Here is a 20,270-nt window from a genome sequence, read left to right on the forward strand (position 1 = left end):
GGGCATTGGGAAGCTTCCCTGAAGGCTCCGGAGTGCAAAAAACAGCACAATGGGCAAACCGGAAGTCTGTTTTCCAAACTTCCGGTTTTTCCATTTGGCCATTTTTTTCACTGTCTCAGGCTTCAATGAGGCCTGTGCGTATACTCAGGGATGGGGGAATTCTGCACATGTGCAGGGGCAGCGCAGGGGTGTGCGCATGTGTGGGAGGAAAGGAATGGGTATGGGCACATGCGCGCATGCTAGCACACCCACACACCCCTTTTTGGCACATGAACCCAAAAAAAGGTTCACCATCTGTTGTGGTTAGCTCTGGCCCAGCTCCTGCCCCAAGGACTGTGGATGTGGGGGAGACATCCACATGCTGCAGGCCTGTTTTGCCCCCGGTGGAATCTGCTGATGAAGGCTCCTCTGACCAAGAAGACATGAGTGACAGGGAGGAGGAGAGTGTGGCAGACAGCTCAGAAGGAGATCAATTATCTAGCTCCTCCTTGGATTCAGAACAAGAGTTAATGATACAGCCACGCATGTGGAGAGGGATGCATAGGCAACAACACCAATAAAATCAGCAGAAATAACCACTTACGGACAATACATTGATTTCCACCAGGTAAAGTTTTCCACCCAGGGCAACAATATGCATTGTAACGTGATCCACACACATTAGGTCTGTAAAAGACAAGAGACAACAAAAGAAATTTTGGTCATTCTTCAAATTCTATTCACGAGTTACAAAAACCATCATCATCCAGTCACTAAATTACCTCATTTTCTAGGACTGAAAATACACCACAAACAGGCTGGGTTCAGAAAATACAGTAAATTTCAAAATAACCAGTTATGGTTCACATCAACATACATGAATACAGATTTATAATATACAGTGATCCCTCGATTTTCGCGATCTCGATCTTCGCGAAACGCTATATCGCGATTTTTCCCACCCGATGACGTCACTCTCTTCCTTCCTTTCTCATCTTTCTTTCTCTCTCTCTTTCTCTATCTTGCTTCTTCCTCTCTCACATTCTCTTCCTCCCTCTCTCATCTCTTTCTTTCCTTCTCTCTCTTTCTCTATCTCTCCCCCTCTTGCTGGCGGGCGGTGGGCAGCGGGCGGGCGGGCGAGCGGGGGCATCAGCAAGGAGCCGGGCTTTCCCCTTTGCGTGGGCGGCGGGGAAACCCCGATCTTCGTCTGCTCGCTGCTGCTGCCGCCGAGCAGATCAGCTGCTGGGCGGCCGCAGCAGCAGTGAGCAGACGAAGATCGGGGTTTCCCCGCTGCCCACGCAAAGGGGAAAGCCCGATTCGTCTGCTCGCTGCTGCTGCCGCCGAGCAGATCAGCTGCTGGGCGGCCGCAGCAGCAGCGAGCAGACGAAGATCGGGGTTTCCCCGCCGCCCACGCAAACTCCACCATCTGCGCATGAGCGGCCATGGAAAAAAGGGTGTGCATGCGCAGATGGTGTTTTTACTTCCGCAACCCTACATCGCGAAAAATCGATTATCGCGAGGGGTCTTGGAACGGAACCCTCGCGATAATCGAGGGATCACTGTATATATGAAGCTGTTATAAGAAATCTACATTTTCCTTTGTAATTTCATTCGCAGTTAACAATTGCACCACATTTGTTAAAGAACTATAACGATTTATATAAAACCATTATTATTTAGGATACCTATATAGTCTACCAATGATCAAATGTGCTTGGTAATGTCACAAACATTTCTGGATACTTCCCATCTTTTGTAGCTTACTTATACTTATATGAGTTGAGTAGAGTAGAGTAGGGTAGAATAGGGTAAGGTAGGGTAGGGTAGGGTAGGGTAGAGTAGGATAGGATAGAATAGAATAGAATAGAATAGAATGGAATTCTTCATTGGCCAAGTGTGAATAAACACACAAGGAATTTGTTTCCAGTACATAGGTTTATGAGCATTATATACTTAAAATCAGATGTCAAGACACAAATACGTAACAGCAGGGTTTACATTGTGATGTCACTGAATGGTCTGAGTCTTCACAGAGGGGTGGTATACAAATCTAATTATTATTATTGTTGTTGTTGTTGTTGTTATTATTATGTCAATACAACACAGCAAACGAGATCACTATGCTGGATTTCATATTTCATCACTTGGGCACTTCCCAAGCACCTAGGACTGCGTGATGTAGCGGCAAATTATGTTTGCCCATCCCAGTAAAGCGGCCTTTTGCAATTGACAGATGGAGATTTTGTCAATTCTGATGGTTTTCAAATGTCCGCTGAGATCCTTTGGCACTGCGCCCAGCGTGCCAAGTACCACTGGGACCACTTTCACTGGCTTATGCCAGAGTCGTTGCAGCTCAATTTTTAGATCTTCGTATTTCACTTAGTTTTCTAGCTGCTTCTCCTCAATTCTGCTGTCTCCTGGGACTGCGATGTCGATGATCCATGCTTTCTTTTTCTCCACAATCAGGATGTCTGGTGTGTTATGCTTCAGAATTCGGTCAGTCTGAAGTCGGAAGTCCCACAGTAGTTTTGCTTGCTCATTTTCAGCCACTTTTTTATTATTATTATTATTATTATTATTATTATTATTATTATTATTATTGTTGTTGTTATTATTATTATTATTATTATTATTATTGTTGTTGTTGTTGTTATTATTATTATTATTATTGTTATTATTATTATTGTTGTTGTTATTATTATTATTATTGTTATTATTATTATTATTATAATTTATAATAATTATTATTATCAATTATTATTATTATTATTTGGATGCAACCATGGTTTGGTTGCAATATGTACAGGTTTTGCGCATCCGCAGCGGATTAAAAAAATTGGTGACCTCCTACTTGTTTCTCCGAACCATCACCAGCCGCTGCTACCAGGATGCCAAACTGTCCTGAACTGGTAGCATTACACCCCTGATTTATGGATAGCTAACCATGTAAGTCCAACATTCAGGTAATCCTTAATATACCACCACAATTGAGCCCAAAACTTCAGCTGTCTCACTCAGCAGTAGAAATTTTGGGGTCAATTGTGGTCGTAAGCCCAGCCCTATCGATAGTTCACTTCAGGTACCGTCGCAACAAAAGCTAATCCAGGCCATCTATGCATCCACCTATGAAAGATTCCATTGTGTTTCGATTTCACGTTCCTCCCCGTAGCTGGAACAGACCAAATTTGTTTGGAGCTACCCTCTTATCGGTGCCAAACATGACTCCGGTGCTTCAAGGCAATAAGGTAAGCAAAGATATCAAACCCTGGTTTCCTGCCGAGGGGGAAACGAGATCTTTATCGCTAATAGGAAGTGGATTCTGGGGGAAAGAATACGATACACAATCGAATGCTTGATGGAATTGTTTTGGTCTAAAGCAGACTTGTAAATTCAGAGAAACGGCAGGACCAAGGAAATCCATTGTAAAACAACTGGGCTTCAGAAACAGGCCATGTGAAAATCAGTTTGGCCCTCTCTTTAGCTCACCATGACACAACAACAGTCGCAAGTGTGAACCAGTTGCCAAGGTCTGAATTTTGATCACATGAGGATGCTGGCCATAAGTGTCATTGTAACTTTAAACGGTCACTAAATGAATTGCTGTAGGTCGAGGTCTACCTGTTCATTCATTTTCAATAAACCTCTCACCAAAAGCCAATTGGAAAGATGCAACAGTATTTAGGCAGCATTGTGTGTGTGTGAAATCTATGGCTCCCAAAACTACAGCAATAGCACTTAGACTTATATAGTGTCATCCCCAAACCCCCAACACTTTACCCTTAGATTATCCACGGTTGACCTCTCCAGATTCTGAAGAGGTCAGTAAGGGGCGAGTACAAGTGCACTAGAGTGCCTTCCGTCCCCTGTCCTATTGCTCTCCTATATCTCCTATACCTTTCTTCTATTCCTATATCTCTTCTTCTATTCTTTCATTGATATGTTTTATTCCTATATCTTCTCTTCTATTCTTTCTTAGATATATTTTACTATGAGTATCTCCTCTATAACCTTCATCATGTATTTTACTATGTGTATGCCCAATTCAAAGTGTTGGTTGTGACCTATAAAGCCCTTCATGGCATCGGACCAGAATATCTCCGGGACCGTCTTCTGCAACACGAATCCCAGCGACCAGTTAGGTCCCACAGAGTTGGCCTTCTCCGGGTCCCGTCGATTAAACAATGTCGTTCGGCAGGACCCAGGGGAAGAGCCTTTTCTGTGGCGGCCCCGACCCTCTGGAACCAACTCCCCCCCAGAGATCAGAGTTGTCCCCACCCTCCTTGCCTTTCATAAGCTCCTTAAAACCCACCTCTGTCGTCAGGCATGGGGGAATTGAGATATTCCCTTCCCGCTAGGCTTATAAAATGTATGCATGGTATGTCTGTATGTATGATTGGTTTCTTAAATTGGGGGGGGGGGGGTTTACATTACTTTTAGTATTAGATTTGCTCATATTGTCTTTTTGCTGTTGTTAGCCGCCCCGAGTCTACGGAGAGGGGCGGCATACAAATCTAATAAATAAATAAATAAATATAACCCTCATTGTGTATTGGACAAAATCAATCAATAAAACAATTCAATAAAACAATAAAACAGTACTTTACAGCCCTCTCTAAAAGCAGTTTACAGAGTCAGCTTATTTCCTCCCAACAATCTGGGTCCTCATTTGACCCACCTCGGAAGGATGGAAAGCCAAATCAACCTTGAGCCTGGTGAGATTCGAACTGTCAAATTGCGAGGAGGCCGGCAGTCAGCAGAAGTAGCCTGCAGTACTGCACTCTAACCAGTGCGCCACCACAGCTCCCCGTCTCCATAAAAGATGCATATTGCAATGAAAACATTTCCCAAAGACCTTCTTGGGTTCAAGATACTCCACTAGGAAAACAAGCATAATTTCTCTTACAACTGCAATCTATCCAACCCAGCAAAATCCAAATTCTGAGCAAGAGACTTTGCTTACATAGAAACATAGAAACATAGAAGACTGACGGCAGAAAAAGACCTCATGGTCCATCTAGTCTGCCCTTATATACTATTTCCTGTATTTTATCTTACAATGGATCTATGTTTATCCCAGGCATGTTTAAATTCAGTTACTGTGGATTTACCAACCACGTCAGCTGGAAGTTTGTTCCAAGGATCTACTACTCTTTCAGTAAAATAATATTTTTTCATGTTGCTTTTGATCTTTCCCCCAACTAACTTCAGATTGTGTCCCCTTGTCCTTGTGTTCACTTTCCTATTAAAAACACTTCCCTCCTGGACCTTATTTAACCCTTTAACATATTTAAATGTTTCGATCATGTCCCCCCTTTTCCTTCTGTCCTCCAGACTATACAGATTGAGTTCATGAAGTCTTTCCTGATACGTTTTATGCTTAAGACCTTCCACCATTCCTGTAGCCCGTCTTTGGACCCGTTCAATTTTGTCAATATCTTTTTGTAGGTGAGGTCTCCAGAACTGAACACAGTATTCCAAATGTGGTCTCACCAGCGCTCTATATAAGGGGATCACAATCATAGTTCCCTCTAAGCTGAGCAGTGAGCAATCGCTCACTTAAAAATCATCATCAACTCAGAGTTTTCCAAACCTGCCCAGAAGCCGAGAGGGAAAGAGTGAGAGGGAAGGAGAGAAAGGGGAAGAGAGGAAGAGAGAGAAACAGATAGAAAAAAGAGAGGAAGGAAAAGAGAAAGAAAAAGAATGGGAGTAAGGAAGAGAGAAAGAAAATCAAAATCTAGTTTGAAACTAGCTCAACTATTTAAGTGGCATTTTGATATTGATAGAGTTGCCCTATTATGAGCTCACTGTTATAGACACACAGTACAGTATTTTATTTTGAAATTCTCTGAGGCAAAACAGGGTGGGTTTTTTAGTTGTTTGTTTGTTTATTTATTTATTATTTCTGTGCCGCCCAGTCCCGAAGGGACTGCCGCTCAGACACTATACTTTTCCGCCCACCCACCCACCCCCAAAAAAATTAGAGGGAACACTGATCACAATCTCCCTCTTCCTGCTTGTTATACCTCTAGCTATGCAGCCAAGCATCCTACTTGCTTTTCCTACCGCCCGACCACACCGCTCACCCATTTTGAGACTGTCAGAAATCACTACCCCTAAATCCTTCTCTTCTGAAGTTTTTGCTTGGCAGCTCCCAGAGAAAGAAAGAAAGAGACAGACATAGGATGAACTATTACTAAGCAGATAGCTTTGTTTTAATTGCTATTACGTAAATCATATTTTCGAGACTTGGCAGCAAAAGCCAGCCTTGGTGCAAACAAATTTCTGCCAGTCGTACCGGTTAATAACTGGAGCCTGCTTACGTTTTTAGGACCTGCCTTTTCATCCTTTTAGTGTTCAAGGAAAATTCTGCCAATTATAAACACGGAGGTCTCTTCTGGAGCTAATTGCTCCAGTTCTAGAAGATTTAACATGAGCCAGAGCTGAAACATATTACATACAACAGCTGTTAAAGCAGGCAGAATGCTTACGCGGGACGGGAGGAAAAATAAACAGCTGCATAGGTCTTAACATCACATTTCAAGGTGAAAGAAGAATACACAAACAACGAGGCTTCATTTGTGCCTTTGCTGCTACCGGTAGGGATAATGACGGCACACCTCCCCTCGAAACAGAATAATACCCTACGAATCTAAACTTACAATCCTAGAAAGCTTAGAACTACGGCAACTTAAACATGATGTACGTATCGCCCACAAGATCATATGCTGCAACGTCCTGCCTGTCAATGACTACTTCAGCTTCAACCACAACAACACAACAGCACACGACAGATACAAGCTTAATATTGACCACTCCAAACATAACGTAAAAACATAGAAGACTGACGGCAGAAAAAGACCTCATGATCCATCTAGTCTGCCCTTATACTATTTTCTGTATTTTATCTTAGGATGGATCTATGTTTATCCCAGGCATGTTTAAATTCAGTTACTGTGGATTTACCAACCATGTGTGCTGGAAGTTTGTTCCAAGGCTCTACTACTCTTTCAGTAAAATAATATTTTCTCACGTTGCTTTTGATCTTTCCCCCAACTAACTTCAGATTCTGTCCCCTTGTTCTTGTGTTCACTTTCCTATTAAAAACACTTCCCTCCTGAACCTTATTTAACCCTTTAACATATTTAAATGTTTCGATCATGTCCCCGCTTTTCCTTCTGTCCTCCAGACTATACAGATTGAGTTCATGATCTAAGTACTGCCCACAAGATCATATGCTGCAACGTCCTGCCTGTCACCGACTACTTCAGCTTCAACCACAACAACACAACAGCATACAACAGAAGACTGACGGCAGAAAAAGACCTCATGGTCCATCTAGTCTGCCCTTATACTATTTCCTGTATTTTATCTTGCAATGGATATATGTTTATCCCAGGCATGTTTAAATTCAGTTACTGTGGATTAAACTTGAACTTGAAACTTCATTAAGTCTTTCCTGATACAGTGATCCCTCGATTTTCGCGATCTCAATCTTCGCGAAACGCTATATCGCGATTTTTCCACCAGATGACGTCACTCCTTTCCTTTCTCATCTTTCTTTCTCTCTCTCTTTCTCTATCTTGCTTCTTCCTCTCTCACACTCTCTTCCTCCCTCTCTCATCTCTTTCTTTCCTTCTCTCTCTTTCTCTATCTCTCCCCCTCTTGCTCTCGAGCGGCAAGCGAGCAGCCGGGCAGGCGGGCGAACGGGCAAGCGGCAAGCGAGCAGCCGGGCGGGCGGGCGAACAGGCAAGCGGCAAGCAGCAAGCAAGCAGCCGGGCGGGCGAACGGGCAAGCGGCAAGCGATCTTGGGGTTTCCCCTTTGCCTGGGCGGCGGGAAGACCCAGGGAAGGTTCCTTCGGCCGCCCAGCAGCTGATCTGCTCCGCAGCACGGCAGCAGCGAGGAGCCGAAGATGGGGTTTCCCCTTTGCCTGGGCAACAGGGAAACCCCATCTTCGGCTCCTCGCTGCTGCCGCGCTGCGGAGCAGATCAGCTGCTGGGCGGCCGAAGGAACCTTCCCTGGGTGCCGCCCGCCGCCCACACAAACTCCACCATCTGCGCATGTGCGGCCATGGAAAAAAGGGCGCGCATGCGCAGATGGTGTTTTTACTTCCGCAACCCTACATCGCGAAAAATCGATTATCGCGAGGGGTCTTGGAACGGAACCCTCGCGATACTCGAGGGATCACTATATATTTTATGCTTAAGACCTTCCACCATTCTTGTAGCCCGACTTTGGACCCGTTCAATTTTGTCAATATCTTTTTGTAGGTGAGGTCTCCAGAACTGAACACAGTATTCCAAATGTGGTCTCACCAGCACTCTATATAGCGGGATCATAATCTCCTTTTTCCTGCTTGTTATACCTCTAGCTATGCAGCCAAGCATCCTACTTGCTTTCCCTACCGCCTGACTGCACTGTTCACCCATTTTGAGACTGTCAGAAATCACTACCCCTAAATCCTTCTCTTCTGAAGTTTTTGCTAATACAATACTCAGACTGAGGATTCCTTTTCCCCAAGTGCATTATTTTACATTTGGAAACATTAAACTGCAGTTTCCATTGCTTTGACCATTTATCCTAACGATAAAGTTAGGAAAAGTCGGTTTCGTGCACTAAGTGTTTTGTGTTTAAAAATATGTCACGATTTAGGAGACTTAGAAGCAATCACCCTGGTTTTTTTTTCCCCCGGAGGTAAATATTTGTTTTACTGTGGCCAGGCACTTTCAGCTTGGTTTCTGCTGGTCCAGAAGATCAATGCCGTCTCAATTGTAGGTTGTCGTTGCTGGTTTGTGTGTAATGTTGCACAATTAAGTGGTTCTCAGACCCTCTGGAATAGCGTTTCTCCAAGACATGATGATCTGAGAGCCAGATTTGATAGCATAATGACAGCGCATTTAGCGTAATTATAAAAACAACTGGTTTCACAGTTATTGCAGCGCACAGAAAGAAGATGACAGGGAGACAAATTGTTTTGATTAAAAGTAGAGTTTGCTTTTCCTCAAATGTAAGCAAGGAGAAGGGGGGGGGATTCCCAGCGGTAGACATGGCAGTTTTGATGTCTTGCAAGGATATAACATGATACACCGAAATCCTTTGACATCAAAGTCAGTTCCACGCGTACAGTGAGAAACACTGATTGACCACTGAGTAGAAAAAAAAACATACAGTGGTACCTCATCATACGAACTTAATTGGTTCCAGGAGGAGGTTCGTAAGGTGAAAAGTTTGTAAGATGAAACAATGTTTCCCATAGGAATCAATGTAAAAGCAAATAATGCATGCAAATCCTTCAGGAAAATCCCAAACTTTAGAAGGGAGGCGAACAGAGGGCAGGGAGGAGCAGCTAAAGGGGGCGGGTGGAAGAAGCAAGGCTAGGCTCAAGGGTGAGTGGGAAGGAAGAAAGGCAAGGGGGGCGCCCCTCCCTTTTCTTTCTTCAAAAGACACCCTTTCAGTTCCTTTGCAAGCACGTTGTTCTCTTCAAAATCTTTCCTCCCCCAAGCTGCCCCTCCCTCCTCCCTTTTCTTTCTTCAAAAGACACCCTTTCAGTTCCTTTGCAAGCACGTTGTTCTCTGCAAAAATTTTCCTCCCACAAGCTGCCCCTCCCTCCTCCCTTTTCTTTCTTCAAAAGACACCCTTTCAGTTCCTTTGCAAGCACGTTGTTCTCTGCAAAAAATTTCCTCCCCCAAGCTGCCCCTCCCTCCTCCCTTTTCTTTCTTCAAAAGACACCCTTTCAGTTCCTTTGCAAGCACGTTGTTCACTTCAAAATCTTTCCTCCCCCAAGCTGCCCCTCCCTCCTCCCTTTTCTTTCTTCAAAAGACACCCTTTCAGTTCCTTTGCAAGCACGTTGTTCTCTGCAAAACTTTTCCTCCCCCAAGCTGCCCCTCCCTCCTCCCTTTTCTTTCTTCAAAAGACACCCTTTCAGTTCCTTTGCAAGCATGTTGTTCTCTGCAAAAAATTTCCTCCCCCAAGCTTCCCCTCCCTACTCCCTTTTCTTTCTTCAAAAGACACCCTTTCAGTTCCTTTGCAAGCACGTTGTTCTCTGCAAAAAATTTCCTCCCCCAAGCTTCCCCTCCCTACTCCCTTTTCTTTCTTCAAAAGACACCCTTTCAGTTCCTTTGCAAGCACGTTGTTCTCTGCAAAACTTTTCCTCCCCCAAGCTGCCCCTCCCTCCTCCCTTTTCTTTCTTCAAAAGACACCCTTTCAGTTCCTTTGCAAGCATGTTGTTCTCTGCAAAATCTTTCCTACTCCAAGCAGCCCCTCCCTTTTCTTTCTTCAAAAAAGGGGGAAAAAAGAAACCCCTTCATCCCAGCAGCAGCTGCTTGGGTTCGTAATGTGAAAATAGTTCGGAAGAAGAGGCAAAAAAATCTTAAACACCGGGTTCGTATTTTGAAAAGTTCGTTAGAAGAGGCGTTCGTAAGATGAGGTACCACTGTATAACTTTTGTTGTGTTCGTTTAAACAAATTGAAGAAATTCACTGATTGGTTAAGACGCGGCTAAATGTAAGTTGCCGCTAAAGTTAAACGGTTGTCAGTTAGAAAAGCCGGTGTATAAGAAAAGGTATAAATAGGGCAACGGGTTAGCCGTTGCCCTTGTTGGGAGTTGCTTTTCAGGAGAACGCTTGCTCGTTGTGTGTTGTGAATAAATGTGTTATGAACCGACAGAAGTCTCCGGTGCAGTGATTTAACAGTGGCGACGAGGAGGTCGAACTCCCACCAAGCAACCATGAGTTCGGTCATGGCTTCACCACCACCTTGCTTCAATCCAGACTCGGAATCCTGGACATCATACATGTCCAAATTTAGAATCTTTCTACAAGCCAGCAACCTACAAGATGCAGATGACGACAGGAAACGGGCTATTTTCCTAAGCTATTGCGGACCAGCAATTTACAGCTTAGCCTCCACTCTCATTGTTCTGTCTGGGTCCCCCCAGAAGCCAACACCAACCAAAAAGAGTATCCAGACACACTGGTAAAAAGCAAAGGCAGTTTATATAATTCAAAGCAAACACAGGTAACAAAAACTGTTCTTACAGACAGGAACACTATGAAGCTTCACAGAGGTTTCACGAAGGCCAGGCAATAGAACAGGATTCTTGCTGGCAAAAACAACGCTGGAGATAATAAAACCCACGCCTCCCCCAAGTCTTCCAGACTTCTAGGCCACAAGCCAAGATCAGAGACGCCGAGAATCGAAGCAAGATCACAGGACTCCCAATTGATAACTCTCCACAAGACTGTAAGGGCGGGCCTGCCTTTTCAACCCTGCTGAGGAGAACCACACCCAAACCCAGCTGTTGCCAATTCAGGGATGGAAATACCTTTCTAATTGGCCCCTTCTTTGAGCTGCACGTCTCCGCCTCATGTCTATTATAGCCTGTGCGTCTTCATCCAATGAATCCAGGCTACTAGCTGGGGAGAGCCCCCCCCCCGGGGGGTCTCAGGCTGCTCTCCCTCCTCCTCTTCCTGACGTTCCTCTCCCCCATCTGCCTGGTCCTCCCCCTCCTGTTCACTGTCCTCCTCCTCTGGGCATGGATCCAGCAGAGATCCAGCCGGTCCCTGAGGAGCCTCAGGCTGAATCACAACACTCGTCGACCCAGATATTTTAGAAACCGTCGCTTGGTCAACACTTCAAGCCAAGCTTCCTGCTCACTTTCAGCCGACAACTCCTGTTCAAGTCTACCGCCACCAATTTGCACAAATGCGCCAATCTGAAGGCGAGTCAACCAACAATTTCGTTACTCGCCTCCGATCTGTCCTGGCTAAGTGTAGATTCAAGGATCCCGAGGAACAATTAGTTGACCGACTAATTTTCGGCTTAAACAACATCACTCTTCAAAAGAAATACCTCGTTGACCAAGATGCCACTCTACAGGAACTTTGTTAATTAGTTTCAGCCAAAACCAGAAGTTGGGTGGGAGGCGATTTTAGGCATTTGTGGGAGTCCATGTACTATTCATGGGGGGATACAAGAGGTTCAAGGTTAACCCAGCCTCCCGTCCCTCCGAGGGCAGTAAAATGAGGACCCAGGTTGTTGGGACAATGTGCCGACTCTGTAAACCGCTTAGAGAGGCCTGTAAAGTGCGGTGAAGCAGTATATAAGTCTAAGCGCTATTGTTATTTTCCATACTTGGAATTGGGCTTGCAAAATTGACGGCCTGTTTTCCAGATTCTTCGTTAATTCGTTAAAGAAAGAATGTTCTTTCTGCGCCAACTCAGGAAGCTCAAACTGCCCAGGGAGCTGCTGATACAGTTCTAAGAGGAATCATTGAGTCTGTCATCTGCACCTCTATAACTGTCTGGTTTGGTGCTGCAACCCAACAGGACCAACACAGACTTCAGAGGACAATCAGAACTGCAGAAAAAACAATTGCTACCAACCTGCCTTCCATTGAGGACCTGTATACTGCACAAGTAAAAAAGAGGGCTGTGATAATATTTACTGACCCATCACATCCTGGACACAAACTGTTTCAACTCCTACCCTCAAAACGTCACTACAGAGCACTGGACATCAAGACAACTAAGACACAAGAACAGTTTTTTCCCGAACGCCATCACTCTACTAAACAAATAATTCCCTCAACACTGTCAAACATTTTACTAAGTCTGCACTGCTATTTCTACTAGTTTTTTTCTCATCATTCCTATCACCCGTTTCCTCCCACTTAGGACAGTATGACTGTAACTTGTTGCTTGTATCCTTAAGATTTTTATTAATATTGATTGTTTCCTCATTGCTCTTTTTGACCCCTATGACAATAATTGAGTGTTGTAACTCATGATTCTTGACAAATCTATACAGTGATACCTTGTCTTACAAATTTAATTGGTCCGGGATGAGGTTCTTAAGGTGAAAAGTTTGTAAGACGAAACAATGTTTCCCATAGGAATTAATAAAAAAGCGATTAATGCGTGCAAGCCCAAAATTCACCCCTTTTGCCAGCCAAAGCGCCTGTTTTTACGCTGCTGGGATTTCCCTGAGGCTCCCCTCCATGGGAAACCCCACCTCTAGACTTCTGTGTTTTTGCGATGCTGCAGGGGAATCCCAGCATCGCAAAAATGAGTGCTTCGCTGGCAACAGAAGTCCGGAGGTGGGGTTTCCCAGCAAAGGGAGCATCAGTGAAATCACAGCATCGCAAAAACACCAAAGTCCTCAAAACCCCACATCTGGACCTCTGTGTTTTTGCGATGCTGCAATTTCACTGAGGCTCCCCACACTGGGAAACCCCACCTCTAAACGTCCGTTGCCTGCGAAGCACCCGTTTTTGCACTGCTGGGATTCCCCTGCTGGGATTCCCCTGCAGCATCACAAAAACACAGAAGTCCGGAGGTGGGGTTTCCCAGCGAGGGGAGCCTCAGGAGAATCCCAGCAGTGGAAAAACGGGTACTTTGGTGGCAACGGAAGTCCAGAGGCAGGGCATTGTAAGGTGGGTTTGTAAGGTGAAAATAGTTTGTAAGAAGAGGCAAACAAATCTTAAACCCGGGTTTGCATCTCGAAAAGTTTGTATGACGAGGCGTTTGTAAGACGAGGTATCACTGTATTTTCTTTTATGTACACTGAGAGCATCTGCACCGGAGACAAATTCCTTGTGTGTCCAATCACACTTGGCCAATAAAGAATTCTATTCTATTCTATTCTGTAATTCAGGCTGTTAAAAACAATGCTAGGATAAGAAAGGAAGATTTGCAAATGTTTGATGGTCTAGAACAGTGATGGTGAATCTTTTTTAGCTTGGGTTCTCCCTGCATGACCAACTCTCCGACAACGAATAGGCACAAATGAAGTGGGAACATTTCACCGCTGGGTCCCAAAGGAAACCCTTAGTCATTAATGAAGCAAAAGTTGTGAAAGGATTCCATTCAGGATCAGAAGAGCTAAGCAGAGTCAAACAGGGGTGTTTTTTTTCCTTCCCCCTGCAGCTGTAAGGCCTGGATGAAAGTCAGGAATTTGGAATGACAGCCGGCATGGCCAAAACGCTTTACTGACCTCGGTTTCTATCACAGGGAGAATAGCTAAATGCGGTAACTGATATTACTCAGCACGAGAGACCTCGGCCTGTCACAGAAACTTCCCAGCAATGCTGGAATGTGAAGATCTCACTCAATCTGACACAGGGGTGCCATGCTCCCTGTCAAGGAAACAGGAAACAGTTCTTAGGGGCAGTTTTCCCTTGTCGCAGGGGTGAAATCCAGCAGGTACTGACTGACAGGTTCTGGAGAACCGGTAGCGAAAAGTTTGAGTACTTTGGAGAACCAGTAATTGAAAGTTTGAGTACTTTGAAGAACCGGTAGTAGAAATGTTGAGTAGTTCGGCAAACTGGTAGCAGTAAGTTTGAGTAGTTCAGAGAACCGGTAGCGGAATGTTTGAGTAATTCATTGAACTGGTAGTGGTAAGTTTGAGTAGTTCAGAGAACCAATAGCAGAAAAATTGAGTAGTTCGGAGAACCATTAATGAAACGTTTGAGTAGTTCAGAGAACTGGTAGCGGTAAATTTGAGTAGTTCATTGAACCAGTAGCAGTAAGTTTCAGTAGCTGTGAGAACCGGGAGCGGAATGTTTGAGTAGTTGGGAGAACCGGTAGTGGAATGTTTGAGTAATTCATTGAACTGGTAGTGGTAAGTTTCAGTAGCTGTGAGAACCGGGAGCGGAATGTTTGAGTAGTTGGGAGAACCGGTAGTGGAATGTTTGAGTAATTCATTGAACTGGTAGTGGTAAGTTTGAGTAGTTCATTGAACCAGTAGCAGTAATTTTGATTAGTTCAGAGAACCGGTAGCAGAAAGTTTGAGTAGTTTGGACAACCAGTAGTGGTAAGTTTGAGTATTTCAGAGAACCAGTAGTGGTAAGTTTGAGTAGTTCAGAGAACTGGTAGTGGTAAGTTTGAGTAGTTCAGAGAACTGGTAGTGGAAATTTTGAATAGCTCGGAGAACCGGTAGCGGTAAGTTTGAGTAGTTCAGAGAACCGGTAGCAGAAAGTTTGAGTAGTTCATTGAATTGGTAGCTGTACGTTTGAGTAGTTCAGAGAATCAGCAAATGCCACCTCTGGCTGGCCCCAGAGTGGGTGGGAATGGGGATTTTGCAGTATCCTTCCCCTGCCACGCCCACCAAGCTACACCACACCCACAAAGCCACGCCCATAGAACCGGTAGTAAAAAAAAATTGGATTTCACCACTACCTTGTCAATATAAAAGTCAGCCTTATTTCTAACAAAACACTTCAGCTACCACTGGCTAATAGGCATAGCTTTACTTATTTACTCAATTTGTTTTTGTTTTACTCAGTTTATTTACCGTTATTTTTTCGGAGTATAAGACACACTTTTTTCCCATCCTAAAAGAGGGTGGAAATGTTGGTGCGCCTTATGCACCGATTACAGCCATTTTTGCTGCCCCAAAGCTCTGCCCCCACATCCCATTTTTGGACATATTGTCTGGGAAGCCTGCAGAGGGCTCCTGGGTGCTGGGGAATGGCAAAAATGGTCCCATCTTTGCACAATATGGGCCATTTTTTGCCCGTTTTCCACAAAAATGAGGGCATTTTTGCATTCCCCCAGTCCCCAGGAACTCTCTGCAGGCTTCCCAGACCCTTTGCCCACCCAATTTTTGTGGAGGGGGGGGGGGAACCAGCCCTCTTTTAACAAAAATTATGTTTGTTTTGCCTTCTAATTACCCCATCTAGCATGACCGGAGGAGGAATTCTGGGAGTTGAAGTCCACTAATAATAATAATAATAATAATAATAATAATAATAATAATAATAATAATAAATTAGATTTGTATGCCGCCCCTCTCCGAAGACTTGGGGCAGCTCACAACACAACAATAACACAATACATTAAAAATGTAATAATAAAATTTAAAAATCAATTAAAAAACATTAATAAACATAACCAGTGTTATAAAATCACCAGCTACACAATCGTACACATTCAACCCAGTCCATCATACAACAGAGGTCAGAAAACACAATGAAGGGGGGGGGAGGTAATTATCCCCACGCCTGGTGACAAAGGTGAGTTTTCAGCATTTTACGGAAGGCGAGGAGGGTGGACTCTGTTCGAATCTCTGGAGGGAGTTGATTCCAGAGGGCCGGGGCCTCCACAGAGAAGGCTCTTCCCCTGGGCCCTGCCAGCCGATATTGTTTAGTCGACGGGACCTGGAGAAGGCCAACTCTGTGGGACCTAATCGGCCACTGGGATTCATGCGGCAGAAGGCAGTCCCGGAAGTATTCTGGTCCGATGCCATGTAGGCCAGTAGATTTAGAGCTGTCAAGTTTGATGACCCCTGGATTAGGGATTAGGGGTGCAAGGGTCTTGAAATTTAGCAAGTTTAAGACTTGTGGACTTCAATTCCCATTCCTGAGCTAACATGACTGGAGGAAGAATTCTGGGAGTTCAAGTCCACAAGTCTTAAAACTGTCAATTTTGTAAAAAGTGCAGATGGTTGTAAAAAGCATTCTGCTACACGGGTATTTCATTAAATAATATATTACTGCACCACGGCAGTTCTGTGTTAGCAAAAACTTCAGAAGAGAAGGATTTAGGGGTCGTGATTTCTGACAGTCTCAAAATGGGTGAGCGGTGTGGTCGGGCGGTAGGAAAAGCAAGTAGGATGCTTGGCTGCATAGCTAGAGGTATAACAAGCAGGAAGAGGGAGATTGTGATCCCCTTATATAGAGCGCTGGTGAGACCACATTTGGAATACTGTGTTCAGTTCTGGAGACCTCACCTACAAAAAGATGTTGACAAAATTGAACGGGTCCAAAGACGGGCTACAAGAATGGTGGAAGGTCTTAAGCATAAAACGTATCAGGAAAGACTTCATGAACTCCATCTGTATAGTCTGGAGGACAGAAGGAAAAGGGGGGACATGATCGAAACATTTAAATATGTTAAAGGCTTAAATAAGGTTCAGGAGGGAAGTGTTTTTAATAGGAAAGTGAACACAAGAACAAGGGGACACAATCTGAAGTTAGTTGGAGGAAAGATCAAAAGCAACATGAGAAAATATTATTTTACTGAAAGAGTAGTAGATCCTTGGAACAAACTTCCAGCAGACATGGTTGGTAAATCCACAGGAACTGAATTTAAACCTGCCTGGGATAAACATATATCCATTGTAAGATAAAATACAGGAAATAGTATAAGGGCAGACTAGATGGACCATGAGGTCTTTTTCTGCCGTCAGACTTCTATGTTTCTATGTTTCTACAATTTGGTTCACAATACTTTCAGAATATCTCCGGGACCGTCTTCTGCCGCACGAATCCCAGCGACCAGTTAGGTCCCACAGAGTTGGCCTTCTCCGGGTCCTGTCGACTAAACAATGTCATTTGGCGGAACCCAGGAGAAGAGCCTTCTCTGTGGTGGCCCCGACCATCTGGAACCAGCTCCCCCCAGATATCAGAGTTGCCCCCACCCTCCTTGCCTTTCGCAAGCTCCTTAAAACCCACCTCTGTTGTCAGGCATGGGGGAATTGAAAATTTTTTCTCCCTTCCCCCTAGGCTTATAGAATTTATACATGGTATGTTTGTTGGTATGATTGGTCTCTTAAATTAGGTTTTTTTAGATTACTTTTTAATATTAGATTTGTTACATTGTTTTTTTATTGTTGTTAGCCGCCCCGAGTCTTCGGAGAGGGGCGGCATACAAATCTAAATAAACTAAACTAAACTAAACTAAACTTTTCCCCTTGTTTTCCACCTCTAAATACTCCGGTGTGTCTTATACTCCAAAAAATATGGTACACTGTGTAGGTGGGGCTGGAAATTCTTTGCACTATCTGGAAGGACATGGCATGACCCCAAACTGTTCAGTGACAAATAGCTGGTGAGCTAAAGATGGAACATTTTTCCGTCTTTTCTTTAGACTTCTGTTTATTGCTGTTGTGACTTCCCAGCCAAAAAGCAGCTTGCCATCTTGTTCTACTTGGGCACACAGCATGGTACTAAGTACGATGAAAGCTTCCAGTCAGGTGCACCAGCCCCAAAGTAGCAGCAAGAGTGGGGAGGGAGGGAAAAAAAATAACATTTGATGTTTCTCTCAGCCTAAACCAATATTTACCAGAATGGTAAGTCTGATCTTCGACAGCAGCCATTTAGTGGTAAGTAAGAGGTTGGAAATCGGAAAAAAAACCCGTAAGCCTCAATTATAAATTGGAATATTTAAAGTTACCGCTGAAGTATTCCAGAGACCAACTTTCGCCAAAGCGAGTGAGATTTGGACCGCAGAGGAAGTTTTTAACTATATGTTGTAGGTCAGTGTTTCCCAACCTTGGCAACTTGAAGATATCTGGACTTCAACTCCCAGAATTCCCCAGCTGGCTGGGGAATTCTGGGAGTTGAAGTCCAAATATCTTCAAGTTGCCAAGGTTGGGAAACACTGTTGAAGGCAATGATAGGATGAACTGAGCTCTGCTCTACGTCAATTGCAGCTTCTTAAAATGAGCATAGTTGTGTCCAGGGAAGGGTTGCCGGCTCTCACCACTACCGGTGCACTCCATGTGCTGCTCTCTGTCTCTGGCGGGCACGCACACACGACCAAGCGAGATTTTGCTTCTGCGCATGTACAGGGAGCAAAATCTGGTGAGGACATGCGCTTGCGAGATTTGGCTGGGGTTGGGGGTTTTTCTGCTTCTGCGCATGCGTGAAAGCAAAAAATCGACAGAAATTGCTGCAATTTGCATGCATGCACATCTTTGCACAAATTTTTGCTTTATGCACATGCGCAGGAAGCCACATCTTGTCAAGATATGCATGCACTTGCGAGATTTTGGCATTTTCTTGCTTCCGCGCATGACCCCACTCACCCGTCACCCATGCAGCGCCATTTTCACTCCCGAACGTACAGCTCTTCTAAAATTATGCACATTCAACTTACTGCCCATGGATCGGCACCAACTGATTCGGTTCTGCAACATCAGACCTGGGTAAGGGGCGGCCCGCGGGCCACATCTGGCCCACCCGCTATCTCTGACCGGCCCGCCTGCTATCTGTGAGCGGTCCACGGAGATTGGGTCCACTCCAATGCGAGGATGAAAGAGCTCACCGCGTCTACCTGGACTCCTCCGGTTCCTGCTTTCCTGATGAATCATGAGGAAAGCAGGAACCGGAGAAGTCCCAGCAGACGCGGTGAGCTCTTTCATCCTCGCACTGGAGCGGACCCTGACCTCCTACCGAGAGTAGCCGAGCACCGAAACCCCGCAAATACTCCAGCGCACTGACTGTGGTGCACTGTGTTGCCGTAAAGCAAACAGTTAGGGGTCTGTAGAGTGGGTCCGGGTGTTTAGGTCAGGCCAGGGTCTGGGTCTTTACAGTATTGGGTAGAACTGAGTTAATTATATTAGTCCGTCCCTCTAAAACCATCCCAATTTCTCACGCGGCCCCATGGCAAAATTAATTGCCCACCCCTGTGCAACATCATGACATCAACAGCTATCGGTTCTATAGAACCTGTCCTAACCGGGAAGAACCCACCCCTGATCATAAGTCAAAGGGTACCGGTATTGGCCTCAAATTAAGCTATTTTATTTACTCGGGTGTTTATTACTTGCATCTTTTAAAAAAAATTATATTGAGCTAGCTGAGCGTGTGGATATTTTAAACTGTTTCATTTACACGACACTATATTCTTGGGCAGCTCATTATTTAAACAAAATATATTTTTGCTTTGCTTTAATTATACTGTGAACTGCCCTGGGATAAATATTTTGGTGGGTGGTATATAAATATTTGAAAGTTTAATAAAATAATGCCAGCAGCTGCACCCATTCAGCGCCTGGTTCCTTTCAGGACTGGTGTAATCAATAGGTGCGCCTATTTTGAGTACAAGGGAAGGGATTGATAAATATACAGGACAAAAGCCTGAATTATGAAAACTGATTAAGGGGGGGGAGCTAATCTAGTAGTTAACAGAATGATAGAATAATGGAATAACAGAGTTGGAAGGGACCTTGTAGGTCATCTAGTTCAATTCTGATAAAGTTACGTAATTTTTAGAATTTCCATTTCCATAGAAACATAGAAGTCTGACGGCAGAAAAAGACCTCATGGTCCATCTAGTCTGCCCTTATGCTATTTTCTGTATTTTATCTTAGGATGGATATATGTTTATCCCAGGCATGTTTCAATTCAGTTACTGTGGATTTACCTACCACGTCTGCTGGAAGTTTGTTCCAAGGATCTACTACTCTTTCAGTCAAATAATATTTTCTCATGTTGCTTTTGATCTTTCCCCCAACTAACTTCAGATTGTGTCCCCTTGTTCTTGTGTTCACTTTCCTATTAAAAACACTT

At 44.3% G+C, this 20,270-nt stretch overlaps 1 protein-coding gene across 1 annotated transcript in view; it reads right to left on the reverse strand.

Annotated features, from left to right (window-relative positions):
* FBN1 (fibrillin 1) overlaps positions 1-20,270 on the reverse strand; it is a 248,260-nt gene that overhangs the window by 213,331 nt on the left and 14,659 nt on the right. Inside the window, 1 exon segment of the mRNA XM_070763010.1 lies at positions 584-666. Within this exon segment, the coding sequence (XP_070619111.1) occupies positions 584-666 (83 nt within the window).

This window comes from Erythrolamprus reginae, chromosome 10, assembly GCF_031021105.1.
Source record: "Erythrolamprus reginae isolate rEryReg1 chromosome 10, rEryReg1.hap1, whole genome shotgun sequence".
NCBI classification, from domain to species: Eukaryota; Metazoa; Chordata; class Lepidosauria; order Squamata; family Dipsadidae; genus Erythrolamprus; species Erythrolamprus reginae.